At 41.6% G+C, this 25,360-nt stretch overlaps 1 protein-coding gene across 6 annotated transcripts in view; it reads right to left on the bottom strand.

Moving 5' to 3' along the window:
* The window catches only part of FBXW11 (F-box and WD repeat domain containing 11), a 77,652-nt gene that overhangs the window by 12,682 nt on the left and 39,610 nt on the right, over positions 1 to 25,360 (bottom strand). For all 6 annotated transcript variants that reach the window (XM_033142815.1, XM_033142812.1, XM_033142814.1 and 3 more), the window contains 4 exons: positions 19,589 to 19,651; positions 17,067 to 17,292; positions 9,072 to 9,258; positions 8,034 to 8,124 (listed from right to left, as the gene is read on the bottom strand). In XM_033142815.1, coding sequence (XP_032998706.1) covers positions 8,034 to 8,124; positions 9,072 to 9,258; positions 17,067 to 17,292; positions 19,589 to 19,651 — 567 coding nt within the window. The remainder of the gene's footprint in view (positions 1 to 8,033; positions 8,125 to 9,071; positions 9,259 to 17,066; positions 17,293 to 19,588; positions 19,652 to 25,360) is intronic.

Raw genomic sequence — 25,360 nt, 5'->3', positions numbered from 1 at the left:
TGCACCCAACAAAACTTGCTCTTCTTCTCAAGTCCCCTTCACCACCCTATGTACCTTCACAATTAAGTCAAGGGGGTGCTGAGGAACGCTCCAGAGCAGATTTTGGGAGTGTGAGGGGCAGGGAAGAGGGGAAGTCCCATTGCACAAGTGGAACTCTGCTTGCACAGTGTTTCACGCAGCCCTTACTATTGATTTATGCATCACCCATCCAATTTGCTGGGAGGTTCACACAGACACATAAATAACTTCCAGGTGTGAACTATGAAATGGTTCTCTGTACCTTTTTTATATCTATGTGCCTCTTTTGTCATCCTCTTTTGCTCAATTCCCTGGGAGGGAGAAAGAGAAGGGGAGTAATGGAGCACAATTCAATGGAGGAAGAGGCATAGAGAAATAACTGCCTCCTGTACCCCTCTGTACCCCTCGTCTTGAGTCTTCACTAGCCTTTTCTGCCTGGCAAGTAGCATTCTGTTGTGCCATGGCCACATCTTCTGCTTCTTCATCAGTAACTTCCCACCAGACGGCTAATTCCTCTCCCTTCCCCAATTACCTGGTTTTCTTTTCCATCTAACTCAATGTTCTGTGTCTTGGACTGTTTTGTGGGGTTTGCAACTCCCTACAGAGGTTTTACATCCCACAAAAAATTGGGTTTTGTAAACATTACACTATCCCCCAAGCCTACTTAGGTGCAGCAGTGGTGCAGTTTTGGCAACAAAAAAGATTTTAACTCCTCTCCAAACGTTGCAAAGAGAGGGAATAGAGGTCAGAGCTTTCCAAACTGTGTGTCACGACAGATTAGTGCATTGACTGCAAGTGTATAGGTGTGTCTGCAAATTCTCCCTGTGCTCCTCCCAGGGCCGGAAAGGGGTTAGTTTAACCTCTGGCTTGCTAGTAAAACAGAATTACTGTGTCACGAAATGAGGCATGTCTAAAGAGTGTGTCACCAACATGAAAAGTTTGGAAATCTCTGCAGTAGTTATATATTTACTAGTGTGGCAAATAGCCAAACAGCGTGGACATTTACTTTCCCTCCCTCTCATGGGGAAACACTCTCATGGGGAAACACTGTTTTACCCATAATTCCGGATTGTGCACACCTAACTTTGTCTTAAAACAAGTGACCTTGCATTGTTTTCTGCATGCGAACACACAGCCAAGGAGAAACCTGTAAATTTCACAGTTGCTCCTCTTTGTCTACACCACTACAACTGAGACAGTTGTACAAAAGGCACAGGAGTTGCATGACCACAAGTTCTGGATTGTACTCTTAGGTAGTATAAACACTTCCAGGAAATGCATTTATTACAAAATGGGAAACTTGATATAAACCTGTCTTTTCTCCCCTTCAAACAATTGATGGAAACATAGATTTAAAATAAATTCAGTCCATGTTGGATGGGCGTAAAATAGCCCTGCAAGACTCAGGTTGTACTCAACACAGAAACCCAGTTGATAAGTATTAATTGGCTAATTCATATGGCTATACATATGTGCTTCAGTTGTTTACAGCTCCTAACACCGGCCACGTGGACACCACTTGAATCGGTCAAATATTTTGGCATGCCACTGATTCTTGAGGTATTGCACATAAGCGCCTGTTCACCAAATAAAAAACCAGTCAAAACAATTCTACCTAAGGGTTTAGGGAGAAACATGCTTTCCATTTTGTGCAATTTTTCAGATTTTTAAAAAGCTCCTTTATAAAGTTACCAGAAATAAATGTGGGCTGCAAATCAAAGCAACTGGAGCGTGTTATTCATCCTCAGGCCAGAGAGCTGTGAATCAGTAAGATCCATGCAGGTGCACCGTTTAATTCTATGAGTAGATGTGATTTCAGAGACACATTAATGTGGTGTTGCTACTGTGGGAAAATATTTTGTATTTTTGAGAATTTGTAAAATCCCCTCTGCCGTGTCAGTTGCCAGTATACTGGGAAAGTAGCCACAATACACAAAAAGTATACAGCTGCACAGAAATTGGCAGGAGTAGAAACATATGCGACTACAAAGCAGAAGGATTTGAGGGAACTAAATATAGCTGAGTGGGTGGGCCCTTTGAGGACCATCAGGAAAAGGCCCTGCTGAATGCAGCCCTCTGTAACCAGGCACATTGGAGGCTGCAGGTATGAAACCTATTTCTAATATATGCAGATCTGATGCAGGCATAACAGGCCAATCACAAAACCAAGAACCAGGAGCACCTAACACTGGTGCACTTTCATTTTGCCATACTTGTGACTGATGCCTTGTGACGCCTCATGGATTGTTTCAGCATATTCTAACTGAGGTTGCCCTTGAAGACTGTACAGATATATACTCCATTTCTGAATCCCGATGCCTGGCCTTTAGAAGGAGTTGGGCTCAGGTGGGGCGTATTCAGTCATCTTCTTGCTGAACTGGCTAAGCTCTGGTCCAATTCCAAGGCTCTGGGTGCGATCTATGAAGACCGAAATGGCATCGGCCTTAGGGAGCACCTTTTCCCACACGAGTCTTCCCCTCGCGTTAAGATGTGCATTAAGATTTCAGCATCCTCCATATTGAAAATAGCAGAATTGTGGAGGGAAATTATGCAAAGCTTTCAGACTTTATAGGGGTTATGGAATCCATCTTTTTCTTAGTACAAAATTTGAGCTGCCTGATTGCTTATTTTATTTATTTCAGTACTGAGTGCATGCAGTCCTAGCATCAGCTATGGAAAGTGACCGTTTCCCTTGGATGGTATTTCCAATTTATCAGCCTTGTAATTTACAACTGCCTTCAGCAGTCTAGGGCCACTGCTGTATTATGTCCTGCTGTACTGTACTGCTGTACCATGACAATTACACGTGGGTTTTCTTTTTCTTTTTTTTAAAAAAGGCTTCTAGCCAGACATGTAATTCTTACTAAAGTAGGAAGTCTGCGTGTCTGGACCCTACTGTTTCAGTGCAATTGAGGGTTAATATGACATAATGAGGAGATGCGGGTGGCGCTGTGGGTTAAACCACAGAGCCTAGGGCTTGCTGATTAGAAGGTCGGTGGTTTGAATCCCCGCAATTGGGTGAACTCCCGTTGCTCAGTCCCAGCTCCTGCTCGGCCAATAAAGCGAGATGAGCGCCGCAACCCCAGAGTCGTCTGTGACTGGACCTAATGGTCAGGTGTCCCTTTCCCTTATAGGAACAAGCTCAATATATTCACTCCATTTCTGGGGCTCTACTAATAAGCCCTTTGCCAGCTGATGTGCTGTCGGTGAGCACCATGTGCCTGGAGGGACGTTTTCAGCTGTGATATAGTAAAACAATAGCATCCCACGGGATGGCTGCTTAATCTGTGTGCAGCTCTTAACTTTCATTTTTGGTCCCTGCCCTCGATAGCGCCTGAAACAGCTCCACAGCAGCTATAAGAGTGTCTGTGGTGGCAGTGGTGGAAAGAGGAGGAATTCTGAGGGCAAGTAGGGCCGAGATTCTCCAATCAAGTGTTCACAGAAGTGAAATTCCATTTTAGTTTACTTATTCCAAGGAAGCATATTGGCCATGGTGTTATCTTTCCAGCATGCCTGGAAATATGCTGAAAATCAAGCAATAGATTTGCCCAGAAATATGCTGAAAATCAAGCAATAGATTTGCCCAGAAATCCTTGTAATGAATAATGCTTCAATTTCTTGGTCACTTTTGGATCTATCTATCTATCTATCTATCTATCTATCTATCTATCCCCATTCTTCTATCTTGTCTCAGGGGACGGAGGGAATGTAGGTGGATATTTTAACCCTCCCTTCCTTGGGTCCAATAAGTGGAATCTTTTTAATAGTCTGGCCACATTCTCTATCCCCGCTTCAAAATCTTGCAGCGGAGGGGAGAGACAGGGAGCTTCCATATGTCACAAGACAGGAGAGCAAAAAATAGTGTTTGTAACTGCTCATGAGGAATAAATTATATCTGTACTAATTCTAAAGGAATAATGAAGAATTTGGCCCAGCATCATGGATAATATGGAAAAGGCCCAGGGATTTAGAATTGGGAGATCAACAGTACACCTGGCAATCTGCCTATTAACACAGTCTGCTAATAAGAGTCAAATTGTACTACAATATTTTGGGACTGTGTCCAAGCACATGATTAACTGAACCAAGTCAGATTTCCACAAAAACAAGTTTTGCATACCTAAATAAAATTTCCTGGGAAGAACCCAAAACTAGTCTTCCCTTTAAGGGAGTTCCTAAAACAGTTAAATCTGACAGGTCAGCACAATGGATCCAGGCAGTACCAGAAGTTATTGGACCACCCTGAATACAAGAAAGCCTCTTCATAAAACTATTGCCCTCAACTGCCTGCCATTGTGGAAGCAGAGAAATCATTTACCTATTTCCAATAATCGCCCCCTCCCAAACACAATGGAATGTTGTGTGTTTTAGGCACAACACTGTGTTCTTATAAGACTTTTGCTGGGGATTAAACACACATTGATGTCAAGTCTACAATATCACTTGCCAACTTCTAGTTGCAGCTGCATGTATTTCTGGCCCCAAATTTAAAGAGGGGTCAAAAAGGCCAGGTTACAACTCTACTATGCATAATTCCTCACTGCCATTGAGTTTAACAGTTTCCTTTTAAACTGAATCAGTGCACTGATGTAGCTAATCACAATAAATTAAACAGTCTTCCGCTCACATTAGTAGCAAGAAAAATTATGTGCCTCAGATCTCTGTGTCCCCCCTAGAAATAGCTGCTCCACAGTAGTGTAATTTTTGTTCCTTGGTGATCTGTTGATGTCCAAGCCTAAGCATCTTTTGAAAAACTTTCTTTTTTGTTAGCTTCTAGCAGCAGGAGGGGAGGGGGTAGGAAAGTTTCTTAGCATTTTTCATGTCTGATTTACTTCTATTAACATTTTTAAAATGAATTAGTGGCCCCAACCTTTCGGAAACTGTGCAGGTTGCAAATTTAAACAAATAAAAAAAGAAGATTAGACTGCTGGGAAATAACAAATATAATAAAACTATTTGTATTACGTTGTACCTCAATGGCATTTTTTTTACTGTAACCACTAAACAGTAGGGCTGGGCGATACCAGCTTTTCAACATCATGGTGTATCGCCAGCCAAACGTTGCGGTTTGGCTATATAAATGTGCTCTTTCGTGGGGGGGGGGGCGCTAATGGGTTGCTGCTTTTATTTTTATTTTGTGCTTTTATATCTTGATTTTACTCTGTGAACTGCCCTGAAACCCCCGGCAATAGGGCAGTACAGTGGTACCTCGACTTACGAAATTAATCCGTTCCGAAGGCGCGCTCATAAGTCGAAATCTCCGCAAGTCGAAGGCGCCGCCTCGGAACGGGGGGGAAATTCGGAAGTCGAAAAAAGCGCATTCAAATTTCCGTAAGTTGAGGTATCGTGCCGCCGCTTTCCCTTCGCAAGTCAAAAATTTCGGAAGCGGCGGCCACTTTTTCGCTTCCGGGGGTCATTCGGAAGTCGAAAAATACGGAAGTCAAGTCGCTCGTAAGTCGAGGTACCACTGTATATAAATTCAAATCAATAATAATAATAATAATAATAATAATAATAATAATAATAATATACTGCAATGCTGAAAAAACAAGATGCCTTGGCCCCTGCTTGTGAGAAACCGGGTGAAACTGCCCCAGCTCTCACCTTGAGAGCTGAGGGGGTTTCACCCAGGCAACTTCTTTGCACAGCTCAGCAGGGGATCGAGAAGGTTCCCCCTCCCCAGCTGAGACAGCCCCGGTGCATTTCATGCAAGCGGGTGGAACACTGGGGCTCCTTTAACTGCTCGCTGCGGGGAGCGGCAACCGTGCTCCCCTCAGCTGAGCAGTTTCAGCGAGCCCCCACCCTGCCGGAGCCAGCGCCAAGCCGGGGACTCCTTTAACTGCTTGACTGAGGCAAGGGCAGCTGCACGCACCTCAGTCAAGCAGCTTAAAGATGCACAGGGAGGCACAAGCTGTATCAGCGCCTCGCTGATACAGCTAGTTTCTCCCTCTGCGTCGTATGAGGGCAGAGTGGGGTGGCAGTCGCACTGAGCGATATGTCGCTGGTGAAACCGCCGCCACTCCTGAGGCCCTCTGCTAGCACTGCCTGCTGGAAGAAGGAACTATTGACTTCCTCCAGTGGACGCTGCTAGCAAAGGGACTCAGGAATGGTGGCGGTTTCACCAGCGATATACTGCTGAGTGAGGCAGACATCGAGGTCTGCTTCTCATACCAGTCCTGGGCGATATATCGATATATCGCCCAGGTAGAGATGTGAAGGCCTGGGGAAAAAACGGAAAAATTCGGGGGGAAACGGGTTTTTTCCTGAAGACTTTTTTGTTTTTTTCTGAAAAATTGAAAAAAATAAATTATGGAATGTTTTAACACGATGAATAAAATATTTTAAGATAAGGGGTTCAAATATTTTATAGATCATTTCTAAAAAATATGTATCAGATTATTCTTATTTCTGTGAGGACAAGCAAGTCCTACGTTACAAACGGAACTCTCCAATGCAAGAACAAGATACATTTCTTCCTTTAGGAGGTGCTGTTGTCACCAGAAAAGAAAAAGGTTTCAGTTTTGTTTTTGCATCTGTGTGGTATGCATTGGTTCTGTTCCTCTTCACTAGGCTTCAAAGCACTGGAAGAAAATATAGAGCAACAAAAAGGGCCTGAAAGTATATACTTAATTACAGCTCAGAAAATGATTCTGATTAAATTTCATGCCCATTCATTGAAACTTAGTCCCACTTCCTTCTTCAGTTCTTTTTATAAGAATGTGGTTTTTTTTAAAAAAAAAAATACTGTGGAGAGGAAATATGAATAATTGTTACTTCTGGATTTTTTAAAATTGTTTTGTGGAGGTTTTTTTGTTCCACATAAACTAGTAAACAGTTCAGGAGATTGTTGCTCCATTTGTTACAAATACAAATAAATATTATTTTAAAAGTAAATTCTGTTTGTAATAATTGTTTGGATACACTTTATTTTTAATACGCTAGTTGTGATAATTTTATGCCCATTAAAATTGTCCATAGTCATATTTTATGTTTCTAAAGTAACAGAATGACTTTCAATCTGGAAAAGAAAAAAGAAGTGCTAATGTAGCATTTTTTCCCATTTTCCCAAAAATTTCCATTTTTTCCTGGAAAAAAAAAACTGGGTTTTTTCCAAGCTTCAAAATTTCTGGAAATTTTACATCTCTACGCCCAGGCCTACTAAAAAGCTATAAATACTCTCCAAGAATAAACCGGCTCTCCCAGTTTCTAAACCACTGCACTCTCCCTTGCTTTCACCACCAGAAAAGCACAAAGCACAAAGGTTAGATAGAACAGAAATTCTCATGATAATAAAGCTTTGAGACCTATGTAATCCAATTATCATCAGGCTTGCGATATGCTATGAGAAAGAAACGCCTAATGAGAAATTTGATGATCTAAACTTATATTTCTAATACTTTTTTTTTTTAAGCAGGAATAGTTACTTGGCCCTATTCTAGCGACAGGGCAGGATTAGTGGCTAAGCTAGATTCTCCTGTGCCCTATTTGAGTAATTGTAACTGAGTAAAGAGATTTGCAAATATTGGAAGCTTTGCTCTGTTCAGCTTTTGGTAAGGCCAAGAGCCCTGATCCTCTGGGCACAGAAATGCTGACGTATACACCAAACTCAAGAGAGAACAAAAGAACGCACACATAGATCTTTTGCCTCTGCTGTAATAAATGGAGTGGCCACCATCTGCAGACCAGCTCCATGTGCACGGAAAACCTGGATCAGCATACATTAGCTTCTTCTCCTCCAACTCAGTAAGTTATTGTGAGTTTATCACATCAACTTACTTACTCTGCTTTGATACTTTCACATTTCTCAATTCCTTACTTTACGGTAACACTTCTTAAATCCACAATTCTTTAAATCCACGGCTGCTCGTTCTCATAATTCTTTTTTTAAAATACTTCTACCGAAGATCCTTATAACACCGAAACACATTTCTAAAAAGCATGGCAAAAGAATGAAGTTTCATGAAAACGCAGCTTCAAACTCAGTACAGTTTAAAACAAGGTTTTCGAAAACATACCTCTATATCTTGTATTATCTTTGGGTACAGTGACCTGTAAAATGAATTAGGAGGGCCATCTGTGGGTCTGTTTTTAAACAGGTACTGATCCCTATAATAATAAAAAAGAGAGAGGTGAAATTTTGCGTTTAGAAACAACAAGCCTTGCAAAATGCACTAAGGCAGGGGTCAGCAAACTTTTTCAGCAGGGGGCCGGTCCACTGTCCCTCAGACCTTGTGGGGGGCCGGACTATATTTTGGGGGGAAAAATGCCCCACAAATCTCCACAAATATGCCCCACAAATAACCCAGAGATGCATTTTAAATAAAAGCACACATTCTACTCATGTGAAAACACCAGGCAGGCCCCACAAATAACCCAGAGATGCATTTTAAATAAAAGGACACATTCTACTCATGTAAAAACACTCTTGATTCCTGGACCGTCCGCGGGCTGGATTCAGAAGGCGATTGGGCCGCATCCGGCCCCCAGGCCTTAGTTTGGGAGGGTTTTAATGTTTAATAGATTACTGCATTTTAATGTTATGTTGGAAGCCACCCAGAGTGGCTGGGGAAACCCAGCCAGATGGGAGGGGTATAAATTATTATTATTATTATTATTATTATTATTATTATTATTATTATTTGGGGACCCCTGCACTAAGGGTAAAAGGCAAGAGCAGCTGTAGTCCTTAAAGCTGCCTACTTGACAAGTCAACTGTTGCTATGGCAAGAACAAACCACGAGCAGAGGATGTCCAGTTTGAAAGCACGTCAAAGTGCAAGTAGATAAATAGGTACCGCTCTGGTGGTAAGGTAAACGGCGTTTCTGTGCGCTGCTCTGGTTCACCAGAAGCGGCTTAGTCATGCTGGCCACATGACCCAGAAGCTGTACGCTAGTAACACGAGATGAGTGCCGCAACCCCAGAGTCATCCACAACTGGACCTAATGTTCAGGGGTCCCTTTACCTTTAATCTTTCCACTAAGAGTTTAAGTTGACCAGATGGGCCCCGTGTGTCTGTTCTAAAGCAAAGGAGCAAATTTTGCACAGATACTTACCAGCCCCTTCTTTCTGATAGCCCCTTCCAAAGTGGATCGGTTCGTACCATTCTTTCAATAAGCTTCTTCCATAGCATTCCTTCTGAAATAACTCGCTGCCATTCCTTACACACCAGCTCTGCCGCACAGAGTGACCTGGCATCAAGGTAGGAGAGGATATTTTCTGCTATGTGATCTAAGCCTTGCTCTAGCAAGAGAGAAAAGAAAAAGAAAGCACCGTCAGTCTTTTCATAGCCAATGACTCTCTTGCCTGCAAATGTACTGTGCATGCTATGAAGCTGTACTGCCTCAGGGGAAAAGTCACACACAACAGATTTAGCCTTTTTTCACATATTTATATCCAATTTATTACTGCACAATTTTGGATAAATGCAATGTAACACTGACTATATAGCAAATTGCACAGCACTGTGATAGACTTTGAGGAGCTCTTAGGCCTATGGGACAAAGTGCCTATGGATCCAAATGATGTTATCTGAAAAAATGCCTGGGCTGGGATCCAAAGAGCTACTTTAAGCATGCCCAAAGGCTCACTTGCTCCCAGTGAAGTTTTTACATTTTCTCCCTAAGAACAGATCCCATCACCCACCCACCCCCGAACCTGTTTTGAAAGTGGCTTGCCACATGGCTAGGAACTTGCCACTCCAGTTCAAAGCTCCATACTGCTCTGGATCCTGGCCTTCGTTCTTTATGGTAACATTGGTTACCAGGCTTCTAAAAAAACATTTTATCAAAGGCATGCCCACAAGCAGAGGCTGGATCAGACCAGCATCTACATTCAACTAGAAGTCTCAAGCCATTTTCTCTCCAGACCATTTGTCTAAAGTAAAATAACTGGGCACCCACACACACGACATCCACATACATTACATACTTGTTGGTCTTTTCTTACGTGTCTAACCTTCAGTCTAACACATTAGTATATTTGCCTGGAAGAATCAACATGGTTGAATTAACCCACCACGTGGACTGCCTGTGTTTGATTTTTAACAACCCTCTTCCCAGGAACCTAGTGAGTTATGGATAGAACTTGGCAAGCTTATTATTTTCTTGGCTTTTCAAACTCTTTTACTGGTTATCTAAAAAACACGGTATTTTACTAGTTAGAACACTGAAATGCTGGTTGGCCAACAAATTGAAAAGCCACCCAAATTGTAGAGCAGAGACCCAAGTCTCTCTTTTTTTTGAGGGGGAGCCCCAAGGTTCTCCCATATCCTACAGATAACTATTTTGTGGGGTGAGGAGCCCCCAAGCACTTTTCCAGCAAGAAGTCCTGGGATAAATTCTTTGGGTCAGGAAAATGTCATGGTCTTCTCCAGCAGAATTAGGAGACAATTGTTCAAAAGGATTAAACTGTTACTGATATTTTATTAACCGCTTAACATAGTACTAGGGAAGGCAGGTGATTGACAGTCATGGTATTTCATTCCTGACACATTTTTAGGGTAACACTGAGAAAGTGTGGAGGTGGATATAAAAGGAAAGTGTTCTCCTGATCTCTTGAAAGAGATTCGGAGCTCTTCGGAGCATTTGTTCTTGATGCATTTTCTTCTGTCTCTGCACTGCTTGGCTGGAAACTTATTTCGGGAGCAGGGGACGCCATCCTTGCAGTTAACAGCTCAGCAGCTGGTGCTACCATCCTGAACTAGACACGCTGCTCTAAAGTTTCAACTTGTACAAGCCTAGCAACCAATAATATGTACTTTCTAAGCCAGCAAAGGAAAACCACCACATAATTTGGCATTGGCTGCAGAATTCAGTAGCCTGAGAATCCCGGCTTTGATGTTTAAAGAAGTTTCAAGCCGTTACGGCTGCAAAGACAAGCTTGGTAAAGTGTGGCTAATGCCCCGTTGGAAGCCAGAAAAGAAGCTAAGTATGATTTGCAGTGGTCAGTGAAGAGGCTTCCGAACTATAACCCTTTCCAAGCTTTGAAGTGTCAGAATAAAGGAAGGATGGCATGAGCCATGTCTGTTCAATACGTGGCCAGTCAATTTTCCTTGATGCACAGAGTACCCACAACCCTGTGTCAATACTACTCTGGCATCTGATGAGGAAACTATTGTGCTCTTGCACATTATATAGTTCAGGGGCAGCCGAAATCAAAGGGCAAAGCTTCCTCCTCAACACAGATGGAAGACAAAAACAAAAGTACCAACCACAAAAGCTATTCATAAGAAGTGTGCCAGCGGCATCTAACTATGGTGACTTTATTAGATGGGAAGACGGAAGTGGCAATGAGCTTTTGAGAGATGACAGAAAAATTTTAAAAATGTTAACAGCTTGTGCATTTCAAAAACAGTTTAATTTCCTTCAGACTTCACAAGCATCCTCTCTCTTGTGGTGAAGCAGAATTGGCATGGAGCAGGTCAAAACAATTCTATAATCCAAAGTTAATGGATGAAACTAAGACTTTATAATGGAAGCTAGCAGCAGCTCACTTTCCAATAGCAACATTCAACCTTTGGACACTTTGGTTGCTTATATAGGCTGAGATTGCAGTTTATGAGTAATCAGAGCCCAAATTAAAAATCTAAACACTTCAGTTTCTACAGTTCAAGGTAGACCAATCCATCCTCCTATAGATATTGGCCAGCCATTATAATGTATGGGAGTCTACCTATTCTGGCCAGTAAGAGGCAGACCTGCCAGAATTGTTGACCAGATTTTAGTTATATCCTTTCCTGCCTTCTCCATCTTTTATCTTAACGGAATCGTTTTTAAAACAAAAGTTAATGAACGATCCCATGTGGGAAAGAACCAATCAGAACAAATAAATCCTGATGACTGATCTAGTGTGGTGATTTATCCCATGTGCAACAGAACTAAAGGATGTATTTTTACTGAAATTAGTGTTCACAGACATGTGTGTGCCTGGTTTGCTGTACTACTAAGAAAAGAACACACACTGCTGGTGACATGGTTGGCTTATGACAATATTTAATATATTATACTTAGTATTACATACAGAAACAGGAAACAGTATTCCATACCTAAAAATTACTGGTTTTTCCCCTTAAATATAACTTACTTTAGTTTATTAGAATTCTTGATTTACCTTATATGCTCAATAACTCTTTCCTAAGGCCACAAAAGACCATCACTGCTTGAAAGTTACTCAATACAAAAACAGATAAAAGCTAAACAGGACAATGGAAAGCCATCAAAGTTGACTAGGCAGGTTATATATAGCCCCAGGTCAGTTTTGCTCCTTAAATATAAGGAATTTTTATCCTTCTGGTTCAGTGTTAGAAACTCAGATATATAAGCTAGGTGCCAAATATCTTCTTACACCAGCGTTACAGTCATCAAAACAGAATGTCTAGTTGCCATTTTGGGGCCAGACAGCTCTAAAGTCATGTTTTTCAGTATGTGCAGCTAAAATATCACAGACAGACATCAGGTGCCATCCGGGCATCTTCACTTGATCACAAGTGGTTGATAGCCAGGTGCAAAATGCGCCTGGTGAATTTCTAACACTGTTCTAGTTATAAAGCAAGGGTGGATAACTTATAGCCATCCAGATGTTGTTGGGACTTCAACTTCCATTTCCCCTACCCACTGGGAATGCTGGCTATGGCCAATGGGAATCTGGTGTCCAACACAATCATCTACTATGGTAAAGGAAAGAACTGCCTAGTGACAGATACAGTTGGTACCTCGCAAGACGAATGCCTCGCACAACGAAAAACTCGCTAGACGAAAGGGTTTTGCGATTTTTTAGGTGACTCGCAAAACGAAATTTTCTATGGCCGTGACTCGCAAAACGAAGCATTCGTCTTGCACGGTACCACTGTACAGTAAGAAGAACCGCTCTCAATCTCGCCGCCGGGCTCAGGCTTGGGCTGGGACCGCGGGGAGGGGGCGATCTCCCCGCTCGCTCGGTGCAGGCGGCAGGAGGCTCCAGCTGGGCCCAGCCAGGCCCAATCCCCCCCTGCTGCTGCCAGCCCAAAACACTCGGCTTCTCCCTGACTGCGGCCCCGCTCCCCACACCCGGCTTCCTCCCGCCGCCGCAGCCGCTCACTCACCGCTCTCAATCTCGCCGCCCTTCTTGGCCGTGGCCACCTTGCCCATGGCCAGGCGGGGGCCGGTTCGGGCTTGGTCCCATAGGAACGCATTAATTAAATTTCAATGCATTCCTATGGGAAACCGTGCTTCACAAGACGAAATTTCCGCAAAAGGAAACGACTTGCGGAACGAATTAATTTCGTCTTGCGGGGTACCACTGTATCTCAAACCATTAACTTACACCCTGGTGTATAAAAAGGTACATTTGGGTCACCTAGTGCTCTATCAGGAACTCAAGGGCAAAGAGCTAACTCAGTGAACAAAATGGTCTTTTCAATCCAAGCCTGCTAGGTGCAAAGAGAGATTGAACTGTTGCAAAGTGCCTTTTCATAGAGCAAACTAAGCAGTGGAGAATAGCTAAAAATGCAAAAGGGTACAGTTATTCAGGCTGCAGCACTCCTTCTCCACAAGACATTGTTTCTGTCTGATGTTCTATGAAAAAGTACACTGCAGGGAAACTTTCAAGAAAATATAACCCAGCAGAAAGAAAAGTTGAGGCTATCTAAACACAACACCTGCAGGGTCAATTCCAGGCTCTATTTCAACAACATCTTATTCACAGCATGACAATACATCTTGCCTCGTTTGAAGCATACGCCTTCATCGCTAACCACAAACTAACTTGACAAGGACAGACTATGCAAACTAAACATTCTACCGCCATTTCTTGAAAGTTCATATCATAATTATCACTTTTTCCACTCAAAGGAAGCCAGAGACCACAACTATTTTCCATCTTGTCTGCATGCGGACAGGTGCAAAATCCAGAATGGATGGAAGCAAGCGAGAGCAACTTGAGCATTATTTAAGTTTATACGAGACTATCCTTTTCAGAACATTTTATTTTAATGTGGCATTAGCCAATTATGGGATTAATTCAGAACAGCTGACAGGATAATCGGCCAAGGCCATGTGTGTGCCATAATCAAGACTATGCAAACATCTTTCCCCCCCCTCTTGATTTGTAAGATTTTAAGATTGCCCCAGAACACAAATCTTTCTATGCCACTTGGTGCTCGCTCACAGTGCTAGTAATACGACACCATCCTTACAATCACAAACTAACCAAACACGTCACAGGAAATGGAAACTGCTCTTCATACAGAATGCACAATTTGTATCACATACCAAGGTTTCGTGCAGCCCAAATGATAGGCATTTCATTGCTCAGTGAAGATAAACCAAACAAAACCTTTGCAGAAAGTATATTGAAAGGCCAATGGGCAGCTGTTAGAAGATCCAAAATTCTAGTATCTTCCCTCCCCCAAATGGGCAATGGAAATTTTCTAAAGCACATGACTGAAGATTCTAGATACTGCAATGTGAAATTAAAGGCATTTAATATTTCATCAAAGCTGGCACGTGTTATATGGTAAAATATCGCCAGAAATCAAGGGTGTTCCAGCAATTCCAAGTGCCTTTTGCTATGGATCAGGGGTCGGCAAGGTTTACCTTGCCTGGGCCGGTTCACTCCCACGGAGATTGCTCCATGGGCCGGATCAGGTCTGCACAGACACGATTTCCGGCGCCACAGAAGCGAGTCCCTGCTCCACGCTGGTTTAGCGCAATGCGCAGTGACTCGCCGAGAGGGCGGCTCGGTTCGGTGGCGGCTTGTGAGCCATTTAAACGACCCACGTGGGCTGCTTGTGGCCCATGGGCCGCAGGTTGCCGACTCCTGCTATGGATGGTCTAAAATTTTCATACCAAAGACTGGAAAACAGCGGGGAAGGAGAACAAATATTACAGCTGCCTTTAAAAAGGCGTAAGGTTTCAGGACTACTAAACTGGCATGGTCCATATATGCAATGCCCATGTAGCCAGGAAACAGGCACAGGCCAGCCTTGTAAATAAGCCCACAGAAGTATTAGCCTGCAAAAAGGCCCTCCCACCTTCTTAGCAAAGATGGGTAAGTGCCAACTAGGATTTGGGAAGGAAATGGGGGGTGGGGGCTACAGGTCCCTGTCAAAAGCCCTCATGCCTCCTTCTCAAAGCCCAGGGTCTCGCTTGCCTGGCTTTGGGAAGGCAGCATGAGGGCTGTGAAGGGAGGGAGGGTGTCAAATGTTGCCGAGGGCAGCTAGAAAAGGCCTCGAGGGCCACATGTGTCCGCTGGGCTGCTTGTTGGACCGCCCTGGCTTAGGGTGCAAGCTAGATCCAGGCTATGGAAAGAGCATGGAAAAAACTATGGAATCAGGAGTGAGAAAAAGTGACAAAGGAGGCTAACAGCAGGTACCCTTATGTATAGCAGAGAGAAGGAGGAAAGGTCCAAAAATTCATTTCTTCAGGTAAGCCCATTATCACCCCTACAGGCCTGTGCTTGACTAAATGTTTTAGAAAGATATACTAGAAATAGATATCTCAGGATGCCTCTGGAGGACCCACACCATTGCTCTTTCTCTTTACATCACCTCTGTAGGTAAATAATAGCCCATACAATTTTAAGAAAGGCATGCAGAGGTTTCGGGTGAACAAAGCAAAGCAACTTCCTCAAGGTCACATAGGGAGTTTCTGCAGACTCAACTAAAGTATGCCAGCCCGTTGCCAACCACAAGGCTACCTTTAAAAAGAAAAAAAATTACCTGTCTGGTGAGCCTAATACTGATGAGTCTAACCGCTTACCAATTTATACAGCTTTGACCTTCTGCTTGTTTTTAGATTCAGAACCTGCTTGCTTGCTGCATCAACCTGCCACTCTCACCGACAGCAGCCCATGCAGCACTTGTCACCTATCCTTTTCACTTATTCCATGCCATAGCGAGTTTTGCTATCCATTATGGCTTCAGAGGCAGACCCTCAAGCTTTTGGTACAACAGTAATACCTCCCCAAATCCCACTCTTCTCCCCATGCCATAAAAAGCTCTCTGCCCTACAGCATCCTGCTAGGTTACGGGGTCCTTCCTCATGAGACAAGGCCGTGAGATACACAGCCAGTTTCTCATGCCTGTTTTGTATTACAGTTTCCAACTAGCTGGGATGTGTGAGCAAAACACACAGGAATCGTTACTCATATGTCATTTATGAGTGCCTCTGGCCCGTGTCTGGGATGAGAGGATTGCCTGGGCACCTTAAGTACACCGCTCTGAGCTCCATGAGCAGGATAGAAACAGACAGCATGGTCAGACACCAGAACTGCAGGAAAGTTAATTTAATGCACTCATTGCACAATGGTCATAAAAGTCTTCAAGTTTACAAAAGGAAGCCAAGCATCACTGCAGCAGTCCATTCCTTGCTCCCCTTTTATCTAGGGTTTTATAATATTCAAAGACATCCATATCAAGATTATACTAGGCATGAAACAGTGAATATATCTGATCAATATGCTGGGGAATAGGAAGGCCCATATCAGCATAAATAAGTCTAAAACTAATTACAATCCAAGTCCTGATGGCTGTCAAAGGAAGTGACAACAACTTCAGTGGGCTTATCTGTCTAGGATCAAGGAGGTGTTACAACTATGCACAATAATAGTGGGTCTCATACTGAGCAAGTGTATGAAGCATTTTCTTTAACTACTCATCCAGTTGTGAAATAAAACATTCAGAAATAAAAGTTACTAAGCTAGTTTTAATACAATGCACCTGGTGCATGAAAACCAAAATAACGAGGTCAGTTGAAAAGGTATGGACCTTGTTTTACCTCTGAGACAGTTTTTAACAGTAGCTAGGAAACACAGCATTGAAAAATGCAACACAAGTCTTGCATGTAAGTTTGAGAAGTTTAAAATACAGTTTGCACTTCAGATTTTAAGACAAACAAGGCACATTCTATGTTTAGATGGAACAATACTGGCATCCAGTGGCCGCTGCAATTATTCAGACATAGCTGACTATTGAAATATGCAAGGTACTGACTCCATTAACTCCATTAGATCATAGCACACACTCATTTTGTATATTTTTGTATATTCCCCCTTTTAAATGTGATACAGCTTACCTGGTAAAGCAGTGATGAAATCCCTTTGCAACATAGGCTTTAGGTAAGAATTAATATGTCCATGCTGATAATGACACATTCGTGAAATAAGGTGTTCCACAAATTCAACCTGATCCGATTCAGACCACTGGTCAAAATATTTAATACACAAGTCTTTTTCCTTTTCGTAGTTTCCTTCAGATGGTCGTTTCCTTGAGACTATCACAGATGAAGTTCCATTGCTTATCTGTTTTTTTAAGAACACAAAGTTAAACCATATCAGCATTTCAAATTCTACATTTGGGGAAAAGGTTAGATATAACTAAAATCAACAACAATCAATCAATCAATCAATCAATCAATCAAAAACAAAACAGCTATTGGAACACCTTTTTGCACTCTGGATCAGAATTTTGGATCTGCACACATTTGGTACATTCTTTTGACATTTCATTTCTATGTGGGTACTATTATGGATTTCAGCATCTGAATTGCTGTCAGTTGATCTCCCCCCTGCCCCATAAAGGAATAAGTTGTGCACATTATTCCAGCAGTTGTTTATGACCAGTTTCTTAAACAAACAATACTTTTGATTGACGTACGTATATAGTGATAATGACAAACTAGCTAGTTAAGTGGCTAGATACAGATAAGTTTGCTGCCTTTAAGATATACAGCATGAACATGGCACAAGAGTTTTCACAACAACTTGATCCAATTTCATAAACTGAAACTGTTGCAAGAGTTGCAGTCTGACATAACAAGTGTGGTTTCACGTAAAGCTAACCTGAACAAATTGGGTCAGCTACCAAATCAAGTATCTAAGTGCATTAGGAAATTGCATCAAGCCAGGCATCTATCCTAACTTGACTGTATTCTGTGAAAAATGTTCTAATCTCTACAAATTGTCCACAAAATAAAACAAGATTCAGCAAAGACAGGAGAGCTGTTAGGGTAATTTCCACAGTTATTAATCTTAGGGTACTAAAAACAGCATGTCAGCTATATTCCTAATCTCTGATGAGAATCTCAATCATTTGCACTCACAGCACCACCTAGTGACTGCAAAAGGCAAAACAGATGCCCAGAATCTGAACAAGGAATCCAAAATTCAAGATCCACAAAGATTAATTCACAGTACCATGTATAAAGGCACTAGACAAAGCCCATTGTTGAACTTTGGCGATAGCCCACAGGGGCCTCAGACATCAAGCAATAACACTGACAGTCCACCTCAGAACTCAGAAAAAGCCTCCTGGAACTTATAAATATGAACCTTACAACTTATTCAAGGGTTGTAAACGAAGTAGAACAAACATTAGGGGAGACACATAACATCCTTGTAATTTACATTTGCCTAGAATGAGTAGCAATTCCTGATATACATGCAGGGCATGCGTGGATAACCAAGTGGCAAACTGAGCCTGCGACTTTTCCATAACCACACAGCAATATACTACTGTATATTTCTTGGCCAAGAAAATACAATCCATCAGCTTGCAGCTCTGAGTTGTACCCAATACTACCATTCCAGTTGTGCACAACAGAACTTCTTTCTCCTCTGGTACCCCCTGAGCACACTCCAAAATCTGCATGCAGGGAGAGGAAGGGAAAACTCTGCAGCACAAGTGGAACAGTGCTTGTGCGGTGTTGCATACAACCCAAGGCCTTTCAGCCTTAAAGAGTTAGGGTGACGTGCTAAAAGTGTACTCGCTATAGCTCTGCACGCTCTGCGCTGTTCCGCTTTCCATCTTATAGCCAGAACAGCTAGTGTCACACAACCACTACACCCCTTGAAGCTCACCCAATGATAAATGCCAAGTGACAGTGGCATGTTGAATGTATCCATTTCCAAAACGGCTGCATTTGTAGCTGAGTAAAGTGCCATTAGAGATTAGGGAGCCCAAAACAAAGAAAATAAGGATTTTGGCCAACAGAGCAGTGATGCTGTGATTATTAAAACCTCCAGGAGCATACCTTCCAAAAGTGAAGATGAAACTTAAAAGTAATTATATTATCCATCTGCGTTTCTGTAACTGCCACCCTGTTGTAGACCACCAAGAAACCCAAAAGTTTAATTACCGTATTTTTCCATGTATAAGACTAGGTTTTCTTCCTAAAAAATAATGTCCAAATTTTGGGGGCGTCTTATACATGGGGGCCATCTCCCCCCCATTTTCATAAATCAGAGTCCCCCAAAATAGGGGGTGTCTTAGAAGGATACGGTATACCCAAGCCATAACTTCAATATTATTATTATTATTATTATTATTATTATTATTATTATTATTATTATTATTATATACCGCCCTATACCTGTAGATCTCAGGGTGGTTCACAACATGAAGCATTCCTGGAATGGAGATACAGCCCTGAATTTTGTCTGGTAGCTCTTGCATATGCCAAACTTAAGAGCATACCAATAGCATCTGAAGACACTATGGCTGGGGAAATGCCAAAGGTAATCCCAAAACAATAATAAAAGAAAAAGAAGAGAAAGGTGACATCAATTTGCCGCATTTTGAAGAAGCAGAGAGGCCTACCTGCCACAGTGTGTTTTTCTTTGGAGACTGATCTTCATTCTGATCCTCCATTACTGATGTGTTCTATGAAAAGAATACACTTATAAATAGACATATAAACTGAATTTTCTTCTGCATTTATTATGAAAATTTTACACCAATTTCAGAAAACAATTCAGAACACTATACAATACTACTCATAGTTATAAGATACATGCAACAGTTTGTTTCTAGATACTGATACCCAGCTATGTAGATTCACCATGTACTGATGTATAAAGTATGTCCGCAACTTACACACATTTAATTTGTGTGCATTTAGCAATCTGCATGTGGCAAAAAATTAAAAGGGGGCCAGAGAGTAGGTGGGGTTCCGGGAAAAATGACTTTGGCAATCCCACCCAACACAGATCCCAATGTGTTTTGACAATATGAAATTTTGGCTCTAGGCGCAACCCCCAAAATGTAACCCCCACGTAAATTGCAGGCTTATTGTTTTAGTAAACCAAAGAGTAAGAAAGTAAGAGAAATGGAATTTCTTTGATCACTTCTCATTTGGTTTTTTAGTAGAAATAGTCCATTTTAGACTTCAGTCTCTCATCCGAGAATAATGAAAAAAATGTTAAGTGACACACTTCCTTGTATGAAAACAAAGGTCTTTTAAAAAACGTTGAACCTGTAATAAAAAGTTATTGAACTCTGAGCCTTTGTCTATATAGTACGACTTCCTTCCTACATATCAGATTCTTCGACCTATGCATATTTCAGGTGAGAAGATAAATGCAATTGTGAGTTGCATCCAACAGCATATACTGGTGCTGCTAACAGGGCAGCCTGACTTCAGGCCCAGAGGTACACTCCATTATCTTTCAAGACAGACAGATGCCAAAAACAACTGCAGTTCCAACTCATGAAGCAGGATTTCTCTTTCTGCTCCTCCCTGGTGAAGCCATCTGCACCAACACCCACATCTTCTCTCAAGGGTCCTCCAACCCTCTGGAGCTGATTCTGGGGGCATGTGGCAGCGGGGGCTGTAGGGCAGAGGAGAAGTGGAAATCTTGCTGTGTGAGAAGGAATCTGTTGTGCCTTACACAACAACACTGTCCCAAGGCCAGATTCTTCTCTCCCAGATCTCCTTCTCTGGCACTACTTTGCCAAAGATCTCCTCCCAACCATTGGCTATGAGACCTCATAATGCATTATTGCAGAGCAGCAGACCAATGATGGAGAGGCAAGAGCAGGGTGCTAAGGGTCAAACTACATGTGAAGTTAGTCGTGATGTGCTTCAAACAAGCGTGCTTATTTATTGTCTTACATTTGTACAGTGGCCCAACAGCACATGTTCTCCGAGTGACTCGCAAAATGAACGAACAAACCACAACATTGAAAATACAAAACAACAAAAGCTGCATCAAAATTGGCACTTCCTGGCAGATATACAATAAAACATGAGTCATAAACTGGGACACTCAGATTTGAAAATAATAATAATACTCAAGTTGAATATAAAGGTCCTCAGCTTGGACAGAAAAGATGCTTTAACCTTTCTGGAGAAAAAGCAGCCGCAGGGCTGCAATCCAGAACATGCTCCTGACTGGGGTTCTCTGTTGGTTTTTAATGAAAACCACTCCTTCCTGGCTTTCTTTTCTTTCTTTCTTTTTTGCTCCCCAATGCAAACAGCACCTTTCGGGGGGGGGGGAGCAACCAGGTTAGGAAGGATAGAGGCTTCAGCCGAAAACTGGTGAGGGGCCTACTTTGAACCCTGTAGCTGCTTTTTCTTCAAAATAACAAAAGGTAGGTTAAGCATGCTTGATGAAACAAGACTAGCATCTTATGTAATTTGGCCATAAAAGCCAAACCAGAATCACAGTCCCAAATGGAGATATGTTTCTGTGGAAGTGTTATGGTTGATTCCGCAACACATTTCTTTTCTTTTTTTCCATAATCCTTTTTATTGGTTTTACAAACATACAATATATTTTACAATTTATTACATATTAATCATTTAATATTTTGGCCTCCTTTGGCCAGGACTTCCCTCAAACCTTCCATATGGTTTCCAAAATTATTCCCTTTTTGTTTTTATATTTCTTCCATATATCATTGCTTTAATATTCATATCGAACATAATCATTGCTTATTTCCTCTTACAACAATATTTATTATTTACTACAAAGCCTCTTGCAATCCTACTAACGTATTTAATTGTGTATTTTCTCTCAAATAATTTATAAAAAATTTCCAATCACCAATAAATTTCTGATCTCGCTGATTCCGCAACACATTTCTCCCTCTCGTCAACAGTTGTGGGCTCTGTTCTTGCAACACCAAAAATCTGCGGGAAATATTGGCCTATTGAGGAAAACCAGATTTATAGGCACCCACTCAAAATTTACCAGTCTGTCCAAATATTTCTTATGTGTATAGCTGACTATGTCAAAAACTAAATAAATTATTCTGCTCCAAAGATAATCCAAATTCTGCAAAAGGCAGATCAATCATGAAAATAAAGCAACTTTTATTCTTTATTTACCCATCCATCTATTACTGCAATCTAAAAGGACACTGTTCCTTCCTTTGGGAGGAAGGGTGGAATAGAAATTTAATAAAAAGATTAATTAAACGAGTTCATTATTTATTTGCCGTACTTTCCAGAAGGGTATACCTGGGCTAAATCAATTAAGAGCAAAATGAAAGTACGCCACAGTTCTTTGGAATAATTTTTCATCATACCAGGGCTTTGACTCTGACCCCTTCTGTTTCCCTATGTTGAGATCAAGATGTGTTTAAAGCAGTGGTTCTCAAAAAAATTCTATGGGCCACACTTTAAGAATAAAATTTTGCTTGCACAACACCTAATTTTTTATTGATAAGAAATACATTGGGAAACAAAAATAAAACTCCTAGCAGTGTTTAATTTATAACAAAGAACACAACTACTTTATAATACGATCATGGAACATCCAGGAAGTATAAAACAATGCAGCTAAGAACACGAATCATTCCAAAAATATAAATATAAATGAAATATAAATATAAATATAAATGAGCCTCTTACATATGTACCTTAAGTAGGTATACTAACTCAATGAGAGATGTGAGTTTGCTTTTGCCAGGTAATCTCATATTCGTCAGAGTTGAAAATCCCTGTTCACAACAATATGTCATGGACAACTACAGCATAGCAATGCTCTTGAAGAGAGGCATGGATACTGTTTCTGGTTGTACAGGTATGTGTACACACACACACACACACAAATTTTTGATTTGACACCATACCATACTGTACTGAAATGTTTAAATGTTTCTCTGATTGTCCTTGAATCTTCCCACCACGCCATCCTCTCCTGCCACACCAATGTGGTGTGTCACACCCTTTGAGAAACACTGGCTTAAAGCACAGGAGCCTCTGGCTCAAGATAGGGCTGATTATCTATGGGAGGATAATAATAATAATAATAATAATAATAATAATAATAATAATAATAATAATAATAATAATATTGAGAGGCAACAATTAAAATGTGCTAGCCAAACCCTGGAATTATAATGGATGCTAGGCATTACGGTACTCTGACATTCTGCAGTGTTCCTATGAACAGCAGGAATGGGGAGGAATAGGAGTTCTTTCAGCCAAAAATCACAGTGCTTTACTGAGTTATCCCACTAGTTGTGTGTGTTTATAATGGAATTATCAAGACTGAATAGTGGTTTAACGCAGAGCCCTTGAGGCCTTTTTTGGTGGGGATGGGCATCAATTTTTGAGTTTGCTCTCCACACACACACCTCCACACACCACATGCGGAAGACAAGGCAGTGTGCGGCCTGCAAGTTCCATGTCCAAGTACTCTTGTGCCCCACTTGGTATGAAAAGTTGGGCTGCCCTGGTATACTGTATGACCGCAGGCTAGAGAGAATAAAAGAATCAGGCAAAACCAGTTAGAGAGACTGGGCGTTTATTCCATGTTGAGAGTAAATAAGGCAATTATACATTTCCACAGCCTAAAGAATTATGGCTACAATGCACAAATTTATGCTTATTAAAAAAAAACCTGTCTAAATACAAGTTTATGTTTTACTGAGATATTCGTGATTGCTCTGTTTTGTTGTAATCATGGCTTTGCCGGGACTAGTTAAGCTTTTAAGGACAACAAGGAAGGTTCAATTACAGTAACACAGAAGACAATGGAAATGAGATTGGTTATAAAACTAGGTGTTTGTTCATTCATAAGGAAGCACTTTCCTGAAGGACACAACTGATGTGAAGAGGGGCACTGCTAAGTTCTAAGGATATTCATATCATATGGTTGGAAAGTACCTCTCCATTTCATCTAGTTACTCGTTTTTAGGAAAAATAATGATCCGTGCTCCACTGTACCTGAGGAAATGTGTTAATATGTACCTAAGCAAATACCTCGTTCCCTAAAAACAGCCTCTAGAATAAATAAGTCTCTATTCATTTGCGACGAGTGAACACTTTTGAATGCTGTGAGGGGAAAGTCCTTTGTCACCATTAGCAGCTAATATCTGAAGAACGCCAGAAGTTCACAGAATAGTTCTACTAGTGCAACTTTCAAACTGTATTAATCAAAATTTATTTCAATGTGGACACGAACTATTGTAAAATAGAAATCTTGTCACACGAAAGAAGAGAGAAGGTGGCAGAAGAAAACGGTCTGTAGGGGGCTTTTGGCCACAGTATGTTGACTAGATGAAAAACGTAAATGTAACAAATAAAAGAAAGGGCCGTACTAAGGTAGCGCCGCCAGTTAGGGAGCTGATGGGAAGAGGAAAAAAATAAAGAGGAAGGAAGGCATCACACAAAATTTGAAGCTGAAAAAGCACCCTCAGAAATACAAGATATTATTTCTCATTTGGATGGCAGAATAGCTTGGGAATAGTGAAGTACAGCGCGCACACACACACTTATACTGTAATTAATTGAAATGTCAAACATGCTCTGTTATGTATTGAATTTTAAGGCATACTGTACAAATTTAAATGCCAGTCTTGCAAGCAATTATTTGTATCTGTAAGCCCTGAACTCCTTGACTGCCTCCCCCTCTTCCTCCAATGACCCTAGCTTTGCCTCCTTTCCTCCTCTTCCAAGTAAACTTCTCTACCCCCAAACTCCATGCCTCCCACACCCCACATGAATTCTGCTGAACGGGGCTTCTACATTGGACAGGACACCATATTGATTGCAAATATGGCTGACACCTCCCTTTCTAAGATACTAAGAGCTTCTGGCTCCTGGCCACCACGAGGAAAGTAACCAATCCCCAGCATGTACATGTCAGTGCAAAGGCAGTGCATGATCTGGATGAATGGACCAGACTGCTCCCCAAAGAGTGCCTGCTAAGTGGGAACAAGACACACTCCCCACACTTAGAGATATACGCTCCACAACTGGAAGGAAGAAATCCCAAGGCAGGTACCATACTGCTGCCACTGTTTACATGTGAGGCTTTCTGACTCCCTTCAGCATTTTGGCACGTGGTCCTTTAAGGCAAGGAGGAAGAAAACTGTATGATCAATCTTGAAAGCACAACACAACTTGGGGAAAAACACAGGGGCAACAGCCTGGAGACTGCATGCACACGAATCTATCCATACATCAAGGATGTAATTTTAAATTTCACTAGGCCAGGCATGTCCAAAGTCCGTTTCAGGGCCCTAATGCGGCCCCCCGGCTGGTTTTATCTGGACCCTGTGGCAGTTTAATCCTTAAAAAAAGTTAATTCCCAAAAAAGCTCAACAACTTCAATCCTAAAAAAGTTCAACAAATTTGGT

The sequence above is a fragment of the Lacerta agilis genome, chromosome 3 (genome assembly GCF_009819535.1).
Source record: "Lacerta agilis isolate rLacAgi1 chromosome 3, rLacAgi1.pri, whole genome shotgun sequence".
NCBI classification, from domain to species: Eukaryota; Metazoa; Chordata; class Lepidosauria; order Squamata; family Lacertidae; genus Lacerta; species Lacerta agilis.
The sequence above is the reverse complement of the archived record's forward strand: the minus strand, read 5'-3'. Positions and strand labels throughout refer to the sequence as shown.